General features: G+C 36.5%; 1 protein-coding gene across 2 annotated transcripts; it reads right to left on the reverse strand.

Annotated features, from left to right (window-relative positions):
* Positions 1–408: 408 nt before the first annotated feature.
* Positions 409–15,782, reverse strand: LOC106877179 (coiled-coil domain-containing protein 167). 2 transcript variants are annotated; one of them, XM_052971455.2, is made up of 4 exons: positions 14,902–15,782; positions 14,696–14,790; positions 2,130–2,182; positions 409–573 (listed from the first exon to the last, which is right to left on the reverse strand). In XM_052971455.2, exons 1-4 carry the CDS (start codon positions 14,920–14,922, stop codon positions 467–469), a joined length of 276 nt encoding a protein of 91 aa, XP_052827415.1. In that variant the 5' UTR covers positions 14,923–15,782; the 3' UTR covers positions 409–466. The 2 variants fall into 2 exon arrangements, with proteins under 2 accessions (XP_052827415.1, XP_014781500.1); XM_014926014.3 differs by having other exon boundaries at positions 14,898–15,077.
* Positions 15,783–17,343: the final 1,561 nt, after the last annotated feature.

Genomic DNA, 17,343 nt, shown 5'->3' on the forward strand with positions numbered 1-17,343 from the left:
CTATGTCTACATTTGTTTACCCAACTGCTTAACAGTGCTGGTTTGTTTACGACCCCTGTAACTTACTAGTTCAGCAAAAGAAGCTGACAGAATAAGTAACATCATCATTATCATCATCATCGTCATCATCAACATTATCATTTAATATCTGTCTTCCAATGCTGGCATGGGTTGGACAGTTTGGCAGGAGTTGGCAAGCCAGGGAGCAGCACCTTGCTGCACCCTTGTCTGCTTTGGCATGGTTTCTACGGCTGGATGCACATCTTAACCCTAACCACCTTACAGAGTGTACTGGGTGTTGTTTAAGGTGGTTGTCCCAGCATGGCCACAGTTCACTGGCTGAAACACGTAACAGATAAAAGACACAAGTCATGCTCATTTGATATTCTGAATAAAGACAAATTCCGATTATTATAAAATGTATTTATTTTATATAGCTTTACATTGTATAAATTGCTGCAAGCAGTCATTTGATATGTATGATTGCATATATTATACATAGGATTCCAAAGAAAATGGCTGCCAGCACCATACTTTTGATGTTTTCATATTGAAGAGCTGTTAATTCTTTCTCTACAAAAAAGATAAAAAAAGAAACATTATTAAGTATTCAAATGACAGAAGATAAAGTAAAGCCAAACAGGCAAGGTACAATACAAAAAAGCTGGAATTCAGAATTTGATGGGTCTTCTTCTCAAGTACGACATAATGCCAAAGGTCTTGGTCATTGCCTCCATGGGGCCCAACACTCAAAAGGAACTCGGCTACTTTGCCTCTATACAAATACACATATACATATATGTATGTGTATATTTCTGTGTGTAACTGTGTATGTTTGTATCTCTTTGTCTTGTAATTGTACAATTGTCGTAAATGGGTGCCACTGTCGTACCTGCATTGTTATTCATTTCCAATATTCTGCTGAAACATGACTGGCCATAATGAAAATATACCACCTTGCCTGAAAACAGGTGAGGGTTGGTGACTGGAAGAGCATTGGGCTCTAGAAGATCAGTCTCAATAGATTACATCTGACCCATGCAAACATGGAAAAGTAGACATTAAATTTATGATGATGATGATGATGGTGATGATGAGTATATGTATACACTTGTTGCAATATGTTCATTGTACTGAGCTTTTAACTATCGTATTTCTGCATTACTTATCTATTGCACCAGAGGTCTAATAAATGGTGCAGATAGTGTTACCCAGTGTGCTTATCAGAACTGTCATTAAATTTACAATTATCATTGTCATTATCATAATCATCGTTTTAACATCCACTTTTCCACTGCATGGATCAGATGGAATTTGTTGAGGCAGATTGTTTACAACTGGATACCTTTCCTGTCACCGACCCTCACCAGTTTCTATGGCCAGACATGTTTTTAAGGAAGATTGGAAATGAAAGGCATCACATGCATGACAGTAACACACACAGCTAATGAAGCTCATGACATAAATTCCTGTTCTCTTGTCATTTATGTAATGTTTTATTATGCTCTGTACTCAACTAACACTTCTTTCTGGTGCAAATCTATATTACTGAGTTTTAACCCCAGGTTATTTGGACCACTATGTTGAAGCAAAATATTAATAGGCACACACACACCATTATCATCATTGTCATTTAACATTCGTCTTACATGCTAGCAAGGGTTGGACACACACATGATGGGATTCTTTTAGTTCCCACCTACTCAATGCATTCACAGAGCTTTGGTCTGTCTGAGGCCAAAGCAGAAGACACTTGCCTAAGGTACCACACAGTGGGATAAAATACAAAAGCCATGTGGCTGGGAAGCAAACTTCTTACACATGTGCCTACAATTACAAAATACCAGGAAAAAAACTGAAATATTTCAAACTATAAACTGTTGGTGTCTAATCACTTACAGCTGTTAAATGTTTCAGCATTGATAATAATATCTATTCATCTTTCCCAATATCATTTTTAATCAAAATGAAATAGAAAGGGTATGCACTAATTAATGATTACCACTAACTGGAATGAAATAGGACAGAGCAGTGTAAATGTAAAGGAATTTTGAAATAGGAAGTTGTGTCACAGAAATCAAGTGACTGGCATGATGGCTTTCAATTAAGCATTTTCAAATACTACTTACCATGTTTCTTAATTTGCTTTCGTAACCGGTCTTGACAGTCTAGAAAACTCAACCTGAAAGGAAAGAATAAAACAGGAGTTTAAAGTAAAAAAAAAAACCTTCATTGTTGCGAGAAATGTAAATCAGACCTTTGAGAAGGATTTCCAGTAACAATAGATCATATTTGATGGTATATAAAACGCTCTTTTAGTCCCCACAAAAATGTCCCAAAAATTCAACCTGGATCCTTTATGTGAAGTTGGACCTATATTACATGCTTTGAAGCACTAAAAACTCTTTCCCCTGAATTTATGTGCAGCTGAGATTGGGGTATTATTTAACATTCCTGTGTCTTTCGTGCCATCAAATACAGTACCTCCTCCTGAACAATACCAAGGTATAGCTTCAGCCAGCAACTCAGCTCAGGTATGGAATGCTAAAAACGAATACAAAGATATTAGGTTACAGCAAAAATGGATAAATACATAAAAAAAAAAGAATAATGAGAAAGAAATATGTGCAATAGTGTGGTTTGGTAAGAAATAATATGGTGCAGGGAAGAATTTCTGGGTAACATCACATATGTAAAGGAACAGATTTAGGTAGAACATGAAAAGATAAGGGAAAAGAGTTCTGAGGTAAAACAGCAGGGGGGATCAGTTCTGAGAAAACATAACACAACAGAGTAGCTCTGAACAAAAATTGAAAATGATATATGGAATTGCTGAAGGAAATACTACATGCTTGCAATACAACTTAGAAGCAGAGAAATATTAAAGAGAATTCTTCATACGAACCATCACATCGTAGAGCTATAACAGTTCAAGGATGAACTACTAACAAGTGTATAATTAACTGAAGACAACACTAATTAACAGAAATGAGAGTGAAAGACAAATAAATAAAACGTTTTTTGTTGCATTTTGGGAGGGTCATTATGTTAATAATAAACGCAACACTCAAAGGTGGCGAGCTGGCAGAAATGTTAGCATGCTGGGCGAAATACTTAGTGGTATTTTGTCTGTCTATTTGTCTGAGTTCAAATTCCAGCGAGGTTGACTTTGCCTTTCATCCTTTTGAGATTGATAAATTAAGTACCAGTTGCGTACTGAGGTCAATCTAATTAATTGGCCCCCACTCCCAAAATTTCAAGCCTTGTGCCTAGAGTAGAAAAGAATAAACACAACACTGGTTCCGTTGTACTTCTTTAATAATTATTATTAGTCAATTCATTAATCATTTAACCAGTTAAATAATCTGTAGTTTGATTAATTGTTTGGTCACACAACCAAGCAGCTAGTTTCGCTAAAGTTCTTTCGTTGCCGTTCACAACTTCATCAATGATACCCTCTCTACTCCAGTTTGGTTCAGATTATTTAACTGATTAAATGGTTAATAATTTGATTAGTAATAATTCTTTCTGCTATAAGCACAAAACCTGGAATTTTGGTGGAGGAGACTAATCGGTTACATTAACCCCAGGGTTCAACTGGTACTTATCTTACCAAATGAAATGACAAGCAAAGTTGACCTCGGTGAAATTTGAACTCAGAACATTAAGACAGACAAAATGCCGCCTTAGTTGACAAATAATAATGGTTTCATATTTTGGCACAAGGCCAGCAATTTTAAGGGAGGGGTTAGTCAATTATATTGATCCCAGTATCAATACTCAACTGGTACTTTTTTTTTGTCGACCCTGAAAGGATGAAAAGCAAAGTCGACTTTGGCAGAATTTGAAATCAAAACATGAAGATGGGTGAAATGCCCCTTAGCATTTTGCCTGGCATGCTAACAATTCTGCCAGCTTGCTGTCTTAGCTGACAAATAATAATAATAATAATAATAATAATAAAAGAAATGAAAGAACCAATTCATGTATGTCTTATTGGCATGATGATTTTGCCAAATAAGACAAAATCCATTTCAACGTACAAAGTTCACATCAAGAATCTTGCAAACCAAACAACACAAAAATGAAATTAAACGGTACAAAAGAGAAAAACTGGACAGTTCTTGTGTGGTGGTTATAGGCCAGCTCTGATTGAGAAAACAATTGAGAATACCAAGAAGAACCAGTAGATAATACAGCGAAATGACAAGGCTGTTTAGATAAGGACTGGAAAAAGTCGAATAGGAAATACACTGAGAGGGAAATACCCAAAGTGTGAAAATAACTGAAAGAAAAGACATGTGGGAGAATGTAGCAAAAATATAAATAAATAATATAAAATTAAATTGGATAAAAATGGGAAATACCAGAATAGTTTTAGATAAGAAACTATGTACTATAGCAGAGTTGCTCTTTTGAACCAGGAATGATAATTTAGAGATTAGTAATTGAGATTACATGATTGCTGAATGTTTTATGCACTGGAATATAATGGTAAATTGAAGCCCATTCCGTGTGTGTGTGTGTGTGTGTGTGTGTGTGTGTGTGTGTTCTCTCCCACCACTTGACAACTGGTGTTGGTGTATTATCTAATGAACCCATTTATGTAAAACCAGCTGGTTTTACATAAATGCTTGACTGAAACCAAACAATCCCTCACATTAAATATAACCAACACAGACGTTGCTATCAAAAGAACACATTCTGTTTCTTTTTCCTTTGGTCAAACCAGAATAATTGTCTTTAACCATCCTTTCCTCTCTACCCCATTCTTATGAATATCAACTTTCTTCTTCTGCTTCTAATAAAATCATTTCTTACTGGTATCACACCAACAAGTCCAGTTTAACCTTTTGATAAATAAAAATCGATAAAATATGTAAGCAACAGAAACGATTGACTAAAAACTCTTGAGGATTATGCTCCAGCATGGCCAGAATCTAATAACTGAAACCAGAAGAAGAAATATTTATATGAAGACATGCAGGTTGCCACAAGAGCATGCAAAATGCATAGTTGGAATTTGTATATATATTTCAAGGTATGCGAGTATGTATGGCTTACAAACTGCTTATCACTGATGTAGCTTAAATTTCTTGAACTTATGCTGACTTTGAACTTATGCTGTGTCATATGACAGCCACAACACAACAGTTCATCATATGATGACATACTATAGAGATATACCTTATTAGATTATTTAACATATTAAAGAAAGATAACAAGGAACGTGTAAGTTATTTTAACAAGATAGCTGCATACAGCATTACGAGAGGGAGATGCTAACTTTTGTTCTGTAGGCATGGCCGTGTGATTAGAAGGTTACTTCTCAACTGCATGGTTCCGGGTTCAGTCTCACTGCATGGCACTTTGGGTAAGTGTCTTCATTTCGCCCGGCGTGCTAACGTTTCTGCCAGCTCACCACCTTCCAGTTTTTGTCAAGCAAATCCACTCACAAGTCTTTGGTCAGCCTGGAGCCATAGTAGAAAAACACTTGCATAAAGTGCTGCACAGAGGGATTGAACTTGAAACCACATAGCTAGGAAGCAAGCTTCTTAAACCACACAGCCAGGCTAGCACTTATTCTTTATTATATAAAGCTTGCTAGATTTATTCATTTAGACAAGATAATGCTAATCCCTTTTACATACTGCACAATTTACAAAGTATTGTCTCTTAATCCTCCCATTATACAGATGCCATATTTTATAATGAGATTCTTAAGTTTTCAATATGAGACTTAATGTTCAACTAATCCTCTTCCAGCGCCAATTGAACATAATTGATGCCAAATAAGGACACTGAAACACTTGTGTTCTAACTACAAAACAAAGAAATTTTCACTTTGTCTTTTACTTGTTTCAGTCATTGGAGTGTGGCCATGCTGGGGCACCACTTTAAAGGAGTCAAACAAACTGACCCCAGAACTTATTGTTTGCAGAGTATGTGGTACTTGTTCTATTGGCCTCTTTCATCAAACCATTAAATTTTGTGGATGTAAACAAACAAACACTGGTTGTCAAGCAGTGGTGGCGTGGGAGCAGGGTGGGTGTTTAGCAAACACAGACACAAAATCCAGCAGATTCAAACGTGACAAAACACTAATTGCTGTTGTGTCTTGCTGTGTTCGTAACATTCGATATCATTAACGCAAGGGACAAGGCTGGCCCCTTTGACTTACTGGTGCAATGTGAAATAAAGCGTCTTGCTCAAGGACACACTGCACTGCTGGGAATTGAACTCATGACCTCATGATCATGAGCCAAACACTCTAACCCCTAAGCCATGTGCCTTCACCAGAATTATTAGCACATTGGATAGAATAGTTAGGTTAAGTTAAGCCTTTTGCTCTTTACGGAGCATAGGCCATCAATGACTTTTCTCTTGATTCTGGGCCGTCTTCTCCTCTTGTTGGCTTTGAATTGTCATTGATGCTTTTTTCTAGGTAGGGCTGTTGGCTCTATGCAAACCTATTTTTACCTGTGGGAAGAGGTGGTCTCTAATATAAATGGTACACATAACAACAAAGAAGCAAGTACTAACCACTTCAGATAGTGTCAGTTTGCAAAGTTAGCAAATATTACTGCTACGGCTATGTAAACCATTAATTTCATTAACATGTCCTACTACTACTACTACTACATGAATTACCAATACGTATCTACACCTACCATTATTACAATGCATATCTACTACTGCTGCTGCTATTACACAGGTTATCATCCTGGCGCATAAGTACCATAAACCAACAAGGCAGTTTCTACTTTCACTCAGTACGCTAGACATAGCAGCTAGATTCCTCTTAAACCCACGCCTTACTTTCTTAAAATGAGAAGGATAACATTAGATAATGTGGAGTCCTGGACTGGATACACTGCCTGAACATAAGATGAGATGGCCACGACTAAATCATGTTTTGATCACAGGTCTGCTTGGTCAGAGCTGACTGGGGGCTAAACAAATGTAGCAACCACTACTACTACCACCACCACCACCACATAATGTTCATATCTTGTACTGCTACTGCTACTACTACTACCTCTACTAGAGCTGCTGCTGCTGTGACCACCACCATCCAACAAAGAAAACTCTATGTGCCAACTCGTCCTGTTAGAAATAGCAGCCAAATCTCTTTCAACTCAAATGATTATCTTTAAAAAAAGAATGCATTCTTTATCATCATTGAGAAAAACACAAATTCTCTTGTGCTAAGTGTTCAGAATCCCAGAGTCCATAACTCTTCAAAACAGTAGTTTAACCCTTTCAATACCAACCCGACTGAAACCACCTCTGGCTTTGTAGTACAAATGTCTTGTTTTCAAAAGCTCTAAATTAAAATCTCCCACCAGACCTTAGTCACAATTCATGTTCCTAACACTAGCTTAATGATAACTAAGTTATTTTACTAAATTCTTTGTTATATTTAAAATTAACTGAATGAAACACAGAGCATCTCAACAGAAATATGGTGATACCAACTGGTGTAAGAATGCCTCCACCTAGTTCTTTGACATTTGGGTCCAGTAGAGTAAAATAGCAATGAAAGGGGTCCATAGATAAAAAAAATGGTTGAGAACCACTGGAGTCCAACCAATGTATCTCATTACCTCCATATAAGTAGGCTATAAGCATGTGTGGTACACCAAATCTGTCTGTTGCCTCACATTGTCTTTTATCATAAGGACTAGGCACACACTTCCATTGTATGTACCTAGTTCTCTATCCAGGTTGACAGAAACGACACCATTCCATGTGTTGGCCAGAGCCTCTTTCAATAGTTATTTTGGCAAGATAGATATGTTACTTTCCTCCTTGACTGTTTCTAGGCATATTCCTTGAACAAGAAGATACTAACTTTTGCAACATATTTCTCTCACGTTTTTAAGCTTTAGTTTTTTTAGCCAGTTTATGTCCAGTGGTTCTTTTTTGGCTAATGACACTGGTAAAGTTATGATGAAAATTCTTGTGTGTCAAAGTACAGATATCCGTTCTTGAATACATGTCTATCTGCATAAGTGTTTATTTTTCTGCATAAAAAATGAATATGTAATGTTCTTTGTACCACATCCTGCCAAACAGGGCATTAGGTTCCTCACCTCTCTATGTAATGGGTCGACAAAAACACAACATAAAAAGCATCCACTTTAGAAAGTGATCCAATATCTTTTTTTTTGTGAAATTCATAAGCTTGTAAAAGACATGTCTATCACAGGCAACTCGAAGCTAATAACAATAGTAATAATAATAATATATAACTGTAGCAATAATCTAATTTGAATGTCTAATAAAAAATATGCAATTATACATACAAACATGCACAAGTAAAACAAAGAACTAATAAAAACAATACGGTGAGAGAGAAAGGGCAGAGTGGATATTTCCCTCTAAATTTTCTGGAGGATGTGAAAAATGACAGAAAAAAAAAGGGACTGAAAAAGGAAATGCAAGCATTCATATCAGCAAGAAGATTGACATTAAAATTTAGGTGTTGCATTCCAGAAAAGTATCAAAAACTAGGAATAAAAAAAAAAAAAGAAGAAAACTGCATTAAGGTGTACATTGTCAAAATATTGTTAATCCTTACATAAAAAATCTGGGAAAGTATCAGGAAATCACCTACCGGATATCTCTGGAATAAATAAATGTTAAAAGAACCATATGAAAATAAGAGAGAGAATGAAAGACACAGGGAGATGGAATACAAACGTGAAAATGGTTTTGTTTTTCTTAATAAAAAAAAAAAGCAGGGAGCTTTTTAATAGATACATCAATTCCACTGTATAACTACTTAACAGAATGGTAATTATACAGTACTGTTATTTGATAGAACAACTATCCCACAAAGCAGCTATTTGGCAGAACAAATATCCCACAAAACAGCAATTTGATAGAACTATCCCACAAAACAGCAATTTGATAGAACTATCCCACAAAACAGCAGTTTGATAGAACTATCCCACAAAACAGCAATTTGATAGAACTATCCCACAAAACAGCAATTTGATAGAACTATCCCACAAAACAGCAATTTGATAGAACTATCCCACAAAACAGCAATTTGATAGAACTATCCCACAAAACAGCAATTTGATAGAACTATCCCACAAAACAGCAATTTGATAGAACTATCCCACAAAACAGCAATTTGATAGAACTATCCCACAAAACAGCAATTTGATAGAACTATCCCACAAAACAGCAATTTGATAGAACTATCCCACAAAACAGCAATTTGATAGAACTATCCCACAAAACAGCAATTTGATAGAACTATCCCACAAAACAGCAATTTGATAGAACTATCCCACAAAACAGCAATTTGATAGAACTATCCCACAAAACAGCAATTTGATAGAACTATCCCACAAAACAGCAATTTGATAGAACTATCCCACAAAACAGCAATTTGATAGAACTATCCCACAAAACAGCAGTTTGATAGAACTATCCCACAAAGGCGGCGAGCTGGCAGAAATGTTAGCATGCCGGGCGAAATACTTAGCGGTATTTCATCCCAATTATGTGTGTGTGTGCATTTATATGTATCCTTGTCTTGGCATCACGTGATGTTTGCAAACGAGCATTACTATCTTACAAGTGATGTTGCTTGTCTGGCTATTGGGGAAATATTACCTTATTTGGAAACAGGTGAGGGTTGGTGACAGAAAGGGCATCCAGCTGTTGGAAATCTATCTCAACAAATTCCGTCTGACCCATACAAGCATGGAAAAGTAGACTTTAAATGATGTTGATGTAAAACAGTTGTCTTTAGAGAAAAGAAAAATTTTAAATAGAAAAAAGTGAAATATGAACTCCTTGTATTCTCTGCCTTTCTTTCTGACAATTCTTATTACGTATCATGGTTGGTTTACATCAATCACCAACTACGGAGTACGCTAAGGGGGAACAACTCGCTTGGGTTTATTGGGTATCATTACATAGCAACAGAAACGAGATGACTGGATGCAGTGGCAGGATGCTAACGATTTGGCACGGCCGACTGGACATTCAGCGTGTTATTGGTGATAGTACTTTGTGGTGCCAGAGAGAGAGACAAACACATACAGACAGAAAAAGCGAGAGAGAGATATACAAATTTATTAATTGAACACGGTGGCTGTGTGGTATGAAGCTTGCTTCCCAACCATATGGTTCCGGGTTCAGTCCCACTGCGTGGCACCTTGGGCGAGTTGTCTTCTACTATAGCCTCGGGCCGACCAAGGCCTTGTGACTGAATTTGGTAGACGGAAACTGAAAGAAGCCCGTCGTGTATATATATGTGTGTGTGTGTGTGTGTTTCTGTCTGTCCCACCACCATCACTTGACAACCGATGTTGGTGTGTTTACGTCCCCGTAACTTAGCGGTTCGGCAAAAGAGACCGATAGGATAGGCACTAGGCTTACAAAGAATAAGTCCAGAGGTCAATTTGTTTGACTAAAGGCAGTGCTCCAGTATGGCCGCAGTCAAGTGACTGAAGAAAGTAAAAGAGATATGAACACTTGTCTTCTCCTCAGACACAGAGAAATATGCTCACACATAAACAGTGAGAGGGAGGGAGGGAGGCAGGCAGAGAGAGAGAGAGAGAGAGAGAGAGCGGGGAAAACAGAGAGATAGAGAGAAAGGGAGAGAAGAGGGGGAAGGAACGAAACATTAAGTCGTCTGGTATGTGACTAAGTCAGCATCGAATTGGTGATTCCAAAACTAAGCTGAGTCTGCAATCATGTTCCGGTTCACGGTCGAAGTCAGTTCATTTACACTTTTAAATAGACATGAAAGCCACAAAACATCTTTCTCTTCCAAAAAGAAAAGAAAAAATGGGAAACCAAAAAAAAAAAGAAAAGAAAAGTGATCTTGTGCCCGGATTGAAATTCAGGAGTCAGTGTGAAGGGAGATAATTCGTACAGAAGTAATTCTGTGAACGCGTTCAAATAGAATTAACTTAGTCTTTCATTATTCAAGACGAGAGGGGACTGAACCTTTTGTACAAGCAACACAGTTTAGAACAAATAAAACTATATACTGAAAAAAACCAAAAAAAAAACCAAAGGAATTTATATATTGTGGCCTATTGATATATAAATCTAAACTACAGAAAATTATTACTGTATTACTTGAGTATTATGGCACTCGGTCGGTTACGACGACGAGGGTTCCAGTTGATCCGATCAACGGAACAGCTTGCTCGTGAAATAACGTGCAAGTGGCTGAGCACTCCACAGACTCGTTTACCCTTAACGTAGTTCTCGGAGAGATTCAGTGTGACAAGGCTGGCCCTTTGAAATACAGGTACAACAGAAAGTAAGAGTGAGAGAAAGTGTACAGCAGGGTTCACCACCATCCCCTGCCGGAGCCTCGTGGAGCTTTAGGTGTTTTCGCTCAATAAACACTCACAACGCCCGGTCTGGGAATCGAAACCGCGATCCCATGACCGCGAGTCCGCTGCCCTAACCACTGGGCCATTGCGCCTCCACTAAGGAGCACTCTGTTGGTTACTATCAACCTGCTGGTGAAATTAACGTGCAAACGACTGATCAATCCACAGACACGTGTACCCCTAACGTAGTTCCTAGGGAGATTCAGTGCGACACAGAGTGTGACAAGACTGTCCCTTTGAAATAGAGGTACTACTCATTTTTGCCAGCTGAGTGGACTGGAGCAACGTGAAATAAAGTGTCTTGCTCAAGGACACAACGCGTTGCCGGGAATTGAACTCACGACCTTACGATCGTGAGCCTTCACGCCTACATGGTAAACAGAGCCTATTAGAACATGTTCTCCTATTCAACTTGTATGCAAACAAGATGAAGAGTTATATATATCTGTGCAGCCTATAAATTACAAAATTTGTTTGTACCCTTAACTGACCCCTGATATTGAATCTGCCTTCCACTCATTAGTTGGGCTGGAGATTCTCTCCAAATTTGAACTCAAAGGGCCATTGGATATCAATAAATTCAAATGAATAATTTGAAAACCACCCGTCCCTCTGTCATTCTTTCATATCCCTCAATACTATATCCAACTCAGTTCAAGAAGTCTTGTCTTGTGAGTACTTGGTGACCTCACTAGTGTTGGTGCCACGACAAAGAAACAAAGAAACAGTACATTCAGTAAAGTGGTTGTCATTAAGAAAAACATCTGGCAGCAAAAACCATGCCGTAGCAGAACATATTTCACATCAGTACGTGGTATTTGTCAACAGGCATGGTTGTGTGGTTAACAAGTTTGCTTCTTAACCACGAGTCTTGGTGTTCAGTCCCATGGTGTGACACCTTGGACAAGAGTCTTTTACTATAAACCTGGGTTGACCCAAACCTTGTGAATGGATTTGGTACAGAAACTGAAAGAAGCCTGTCATGCGTGCATGTATGTATGTATGTATGTATGTATGTATGCACGTATGTCATTATTCAATTTTATTTCAAGATATCTTGCCAATGGAGAAAGGCTCCGCCATTGAAATTTCAACATCATCAACAAGGTATTTTTGTTTGCATTATATGCATGCAGATTTGTATGTTTTGCTCCACGTATGCACTCTCATGCATACAGCCGCATATCTAGACATGCTCATGTATATCTAAATGATAAACTTGTATGTATGTATGTATGTATGTATGTATGTATTATGTATGTATGTATGTATGTACGTACGTATGTATGTATGTATAGGGGACACCCTTGTCTTGACATCGTGTCATGATTGTAAACAAGCTGGTGATTAGCAACTGTAGTTTCATCGAAGCGAAAGTGACAGGGTAATCCACCAAATGCTATCCTTTACACACGCACACACATATAAAGACAGGCATTTTCTTCATAGCTTTCATATAATATTTCGAAAATACATTCAAGCAGCAAATATTTCAAAAGCAAAGCAGGTTCGGATTAACAACTGAATGACCGAAAACATGTAACTCAAAAGTATTGCAATTACGAGTCTTTCAGTTGGTTATAATGCATTAAAGACTACTCTACGCTTATGTATTGACTATTGTAATTTATCGCTTCTTAGTCAATCAATAGATATATAACCAAGTGCAAATGGTTTGCATTTGCAACAGCCTACTGAGTTGACTTGGAGGAACCACACCAATGTAATCTCTCGTAGTACTACACGAAAACCAATTCTTCAGCAGTGTCCCACATTCTAACAGAATTACGGGACTCTTTGATGATGGTAATAGGTTAGCGAATGACAGCTGTCTCGTGAATCAATATTATCTTATTAATGAATTATTGGCAAATGGGGGCTACATTATCCCGAGCACGGCAATAAGAACTCCCCTCCACACACATCCTGAGTAAAAAGCATCATCTGACAATTTTTTATGGAGTCAATATTCATTTGATTATAGGACATTTTCTGCAGAAAGAAAACAAAAATTACAGTAAACGAATAAGCCAACTATAATCTTCACATTCTTGCTGTGTCAGCTTCCGTAGCTGATAATACCTGATCGAAGCTAATGATTATTGTATCAAAACAAAGAGGGATAACAGCTGGAAACAGATGTCTACTTCATTCTCACACTACAACAAACATTCTCTTTCGGTTTCTCTTTCTAAATGCACAGTGTTAATAGAATGCAGTCGATAAAAATTAAGTCTGATATGTATAAGACACCCCCTACATCTAACTGGGGGGAAATAGCAGGCGAATCTCCCTTAGATCACACCCTTACTGCCTTATAGAAAGATACAAAGTAGTTCTACATAACTCTGAATAGACGGGCTAGTCATGCCTGGAATGCCTTTAATCATAGGTCTGGTTAAACAACAAAGAATAAATATAATAAAACCTTGATTAAATCCATAATATTTACGTATGACAACCACGGCTGGCATCCGTCTCCAACATAAAGAAACTACAAGAAATCCTCCGAAATTCTGAAATAAACCATCCTAAATCAATACATCTGCATGAATTATTTCGTTCATGCATAATTTATATCCATATTTGTTTAATTTTCTGATGTCTTTGTAAAACTGTGTTTATAATGAATAGGTTAATAAACCATATATATATATATATATATATATATATATATATAATTTGCATATTATTGGAACTACTTATAACTTTTGTAGACATAGCTACATCATACAGCATTATATATGCTTCCTTCTTATTTTAGAGGGTTTCACTGATCAGATATTTTAAAGGAGAAAACGAAACTTCGATAATAAAAATTAATAAAAAAAAACCCTTATACAATGGGATGTTTACTATGGAGAGAACATATTGTTGTTTTGTGAGGAGGGGATCCTCTTTCAAAAGAGATATGTTAGAAGGAAGTTGATGGATTGGCAACTATGTTGTGAAGGGGAGATATTTCGTTTAATAATAGAAGATTAATATTATTGTGTGTATATATATATATATATATATATATATATATATATATATATATAGTATTAGGGAAAAGAACCAAGGTTTCTGAACTCATACTATATATTAATATATATTTTATACTGTGAAGCTTATTTTAATTTTTAATAAATTGATTTTAATTGAGTTTTTACCTGTAATTTTTTATTTTATCCCTATTATTATTATTATTATTATATATATTTATACATATATATATATGTAAACACACACACACACATGTATGGAAAGAGGGTGTGTGAGTGAGAAGCTGCGCTCAGCGTATGATAATATCGTAAAATAAATAAATAATGAGGTCCCACCTTTCGTTATCTGCAAGATTTTTCTCCCGCAATGATTTGTCTATCCGTTCGATATGTGTTCGACATGCCTTAATTCCTTTCTCGACAGCTTCGATCTGAAGAATGATGAAAGATTATAGATTATAGATCATATCAAATCGCCCCAAACATAATAAATACGCTAATATATATTATAAATGGGGGTTTGAAAAAAAAGCCGTACTTGCCTGACCAAAGATGCTAGGCATATTGATGACATAACACGTGTCATGCACTGAAAGTCGACTTCCGTTATTAAAACTAATTAAAATATTAAATTTCCCACTGTTTTCACAAGAATATCTTTAATTATTCTTTTCTATATTTTTAATTAATTATGGAGATTCGATATCAATATTTAAATCAATTAAAGTCATATATGTAATACGCTTGATTATTCAATTTATTTCTCACGCGCGTACTGATTCACGCATAATCAGTCTGTTGTATGAGGGGGAAAAAAAACGGGAACCTAAATTCTGGTAAACATGCAATCAAATATAAATAATATATGATAGATTTTGAGTCGATTTTGACGGTGATTATCCCAGCAGTTCGATGACAGAATTACATAGTTATTGTATCATAGTATAAGTGGTTGTGTATTCCACAGACACTTGTATTCTTAATGTAATATTTAGGTATTAATAGAATCATGTGACAGGATTCCCCAGAGTTTCCGTTCAGCCGTATTTGCTTGCGAGGCCTAGGTCGACTCGAGTCTTTATCAGGAGGCATTTGCACAAAGTGCCGCGTGAAGGGACCGAATTCTAGGCCTCGAAATTATAAAGTAAACTTCTTAATCATTTACATTAATTGACATTCTACTACACATCCGTACATGTCATCAACGCCAGAATCATCGGTTTCCGTGTAAGCATAGTTTAGATAGATCTGAAATACAGCATTTTCCTGTGCTAATTTAATTCTCGAGTCTCGACGTTTCTTAACCTAATTCAACCACTTCTCAACTCTTCCTTGGTCTACCACCCAACAACATGTATCATTCATGCGCACCAAACATCCACTGCAATGTAGTCGTTCCTCCCACTTTACATCAGCAGCTCATATCTAAATCGTAGCATACCTATACAAGTGTGCCTTCCACCCGACTTTGTTTCCTCATAACTTTTAGAAAAATGGATATTTTTCAATGAAATTTGTCAGAAATATTTTTCAGATGGTGTAGATTCCGATTTTATCAAAATTTGTTATGAAGAATTTTTTCTATGAGTGGAGAGAGGAGTTTCTAAAAATTCACACGAGTCGGGTTTGTTTCCTCATAACTTTAATAAAAATGAGTATTTTTTAATGAAATTTTCTACAAATACTTTTCAGAGTGTGTAGATTACGCTTATATCAGAATTTAATGTGCAAAAAATATTTTTAAAAAAGCGGGCACGCACACTCCACAATTCTTCGAAATTTCAAGTTTCATTAGATACACAAGTGTCAGTAATCGCAATCTACACACTCTGAATTATATTTGTAGAAAATTTCATAAAAAAAAAAAAAAAAAAAATACCAGTTTTTCTTAACGTTACAAGGAAACAAAGTTGACTCTTGTCAATATATTGAAACTCTTCTCCCCACCCCTGGAAAAAAGATTTTCACAAGAAATTCCAATATAATCGTAATCTACACCACCTGAAGCGTATTTGTAGAAAATGTCATTAAAAAATATCCATTTTCCTTTCTACTATAGGCACAAGGCCTGAAATTTTGGGGGAGGGGGATAGTAGATTACACTGAGCCCAGTACTCAACCGGTATTTATTTTATTGACTCTGAAAGGATGAAAAGCAAAGTCAATCTTTGTGGAATTTGAACTCAGAACATAAAGACAAACCGAATGCTGCTAAGCGTTTCAGTTAGTGTGCTACCGATTCTGCCAGCTCACTGCCTTCCCATTACTGTTAATATCACAATGAAATATGGCCATTTGAGTTAAGGAAGTGGCCTTTATGCTGTCACTTGAACTGCTAGATATAGCAGTTAAATCTCCCTCAAATGATGCTATATTGGCTTAAGACATGTTAGAAATATGATCCTGGGCTTCCCTGCTGATAAGAGGTCATGACTGGAATGTCTCTGAGGTGTTCAATTAAGGCTGACTTGGAGCTGAATAACAACCAAATAACCAAGGTCCTTTTTTCTATTTATTTACTGATCATCATCATCATCATCTTTATTTAAAATCCATTTTCCTTGCTTGCATGGGTCAGATGGAATTTATTGAGGCAGATTTTCTATGACCAGATACCTTTCTTGTGACCAACCATTCCCTGTTAACAAGCAAGGTGATACTTCTTCATGGCCAGAAATGATTTTTATGGAAGACAGGAAACCAGCAACATCACTTTTATGATGGTGATGTACACTTACAACCATCATCTGATGTCAAGACCAGGGTTCACACAATTACACACACATATGATGGGCTTCTTTCAGTTTCCATCTACCAAATCCACACAAGACTTTAGTTGGCCTGGCGTTATAGTAGGGCTGAATTCAAGATGTGAAGCAAGCTTTTGGTTTAAGTTTAAACATTATAAGGCAGTGATAGTGAAAAACATGTAAAACTTCCAAAAAATGTAGTAAAAAAAATAAAGAATCAAAACAGAACAATTG

The sequence above is a fragment of the Octopus bimaculoides genome, chromosome 11 (genome assembly GCF_046866305.1).
Source record: "Octopus bimaculoides isolate indiv1 chromosome 11, ASM4686630v1, whole genome shotgun sequence".
Classification (NCBI taxonomy): domain Eukaryota; kingdom Metazoa; phylum Mollusca; class Cephalopoda; order Octopoda; family Octopodidae; genus Octopus; species Octopus bimaculoides.

Excerpts from the sequence above, each read along its gene's own strand:
- LOC106877179 (XM_014926014.3), bottom strand. The coding sequence starts at position 14,945 with ATGACACGTGTTATGTCATCAATATGCCTAGCATCTTTGGTCAGGCAA. Across the intron at positions 14,791-14,897 it reads TAGCATCTTTGGTCAGGCAA|ATCGAAGCTGTCGAGAAAGG; the intron begins GTACGGCTTTTT and ends ATCATTCTTCAG. Across the intron at positions 574-2,129 it reads AAAGCAAATTAAGAAACATG|AGAAAGAATTAACAGCTCTT; the intron begins GTAAGTAGTATT and ends TCTTTTTTGTAG.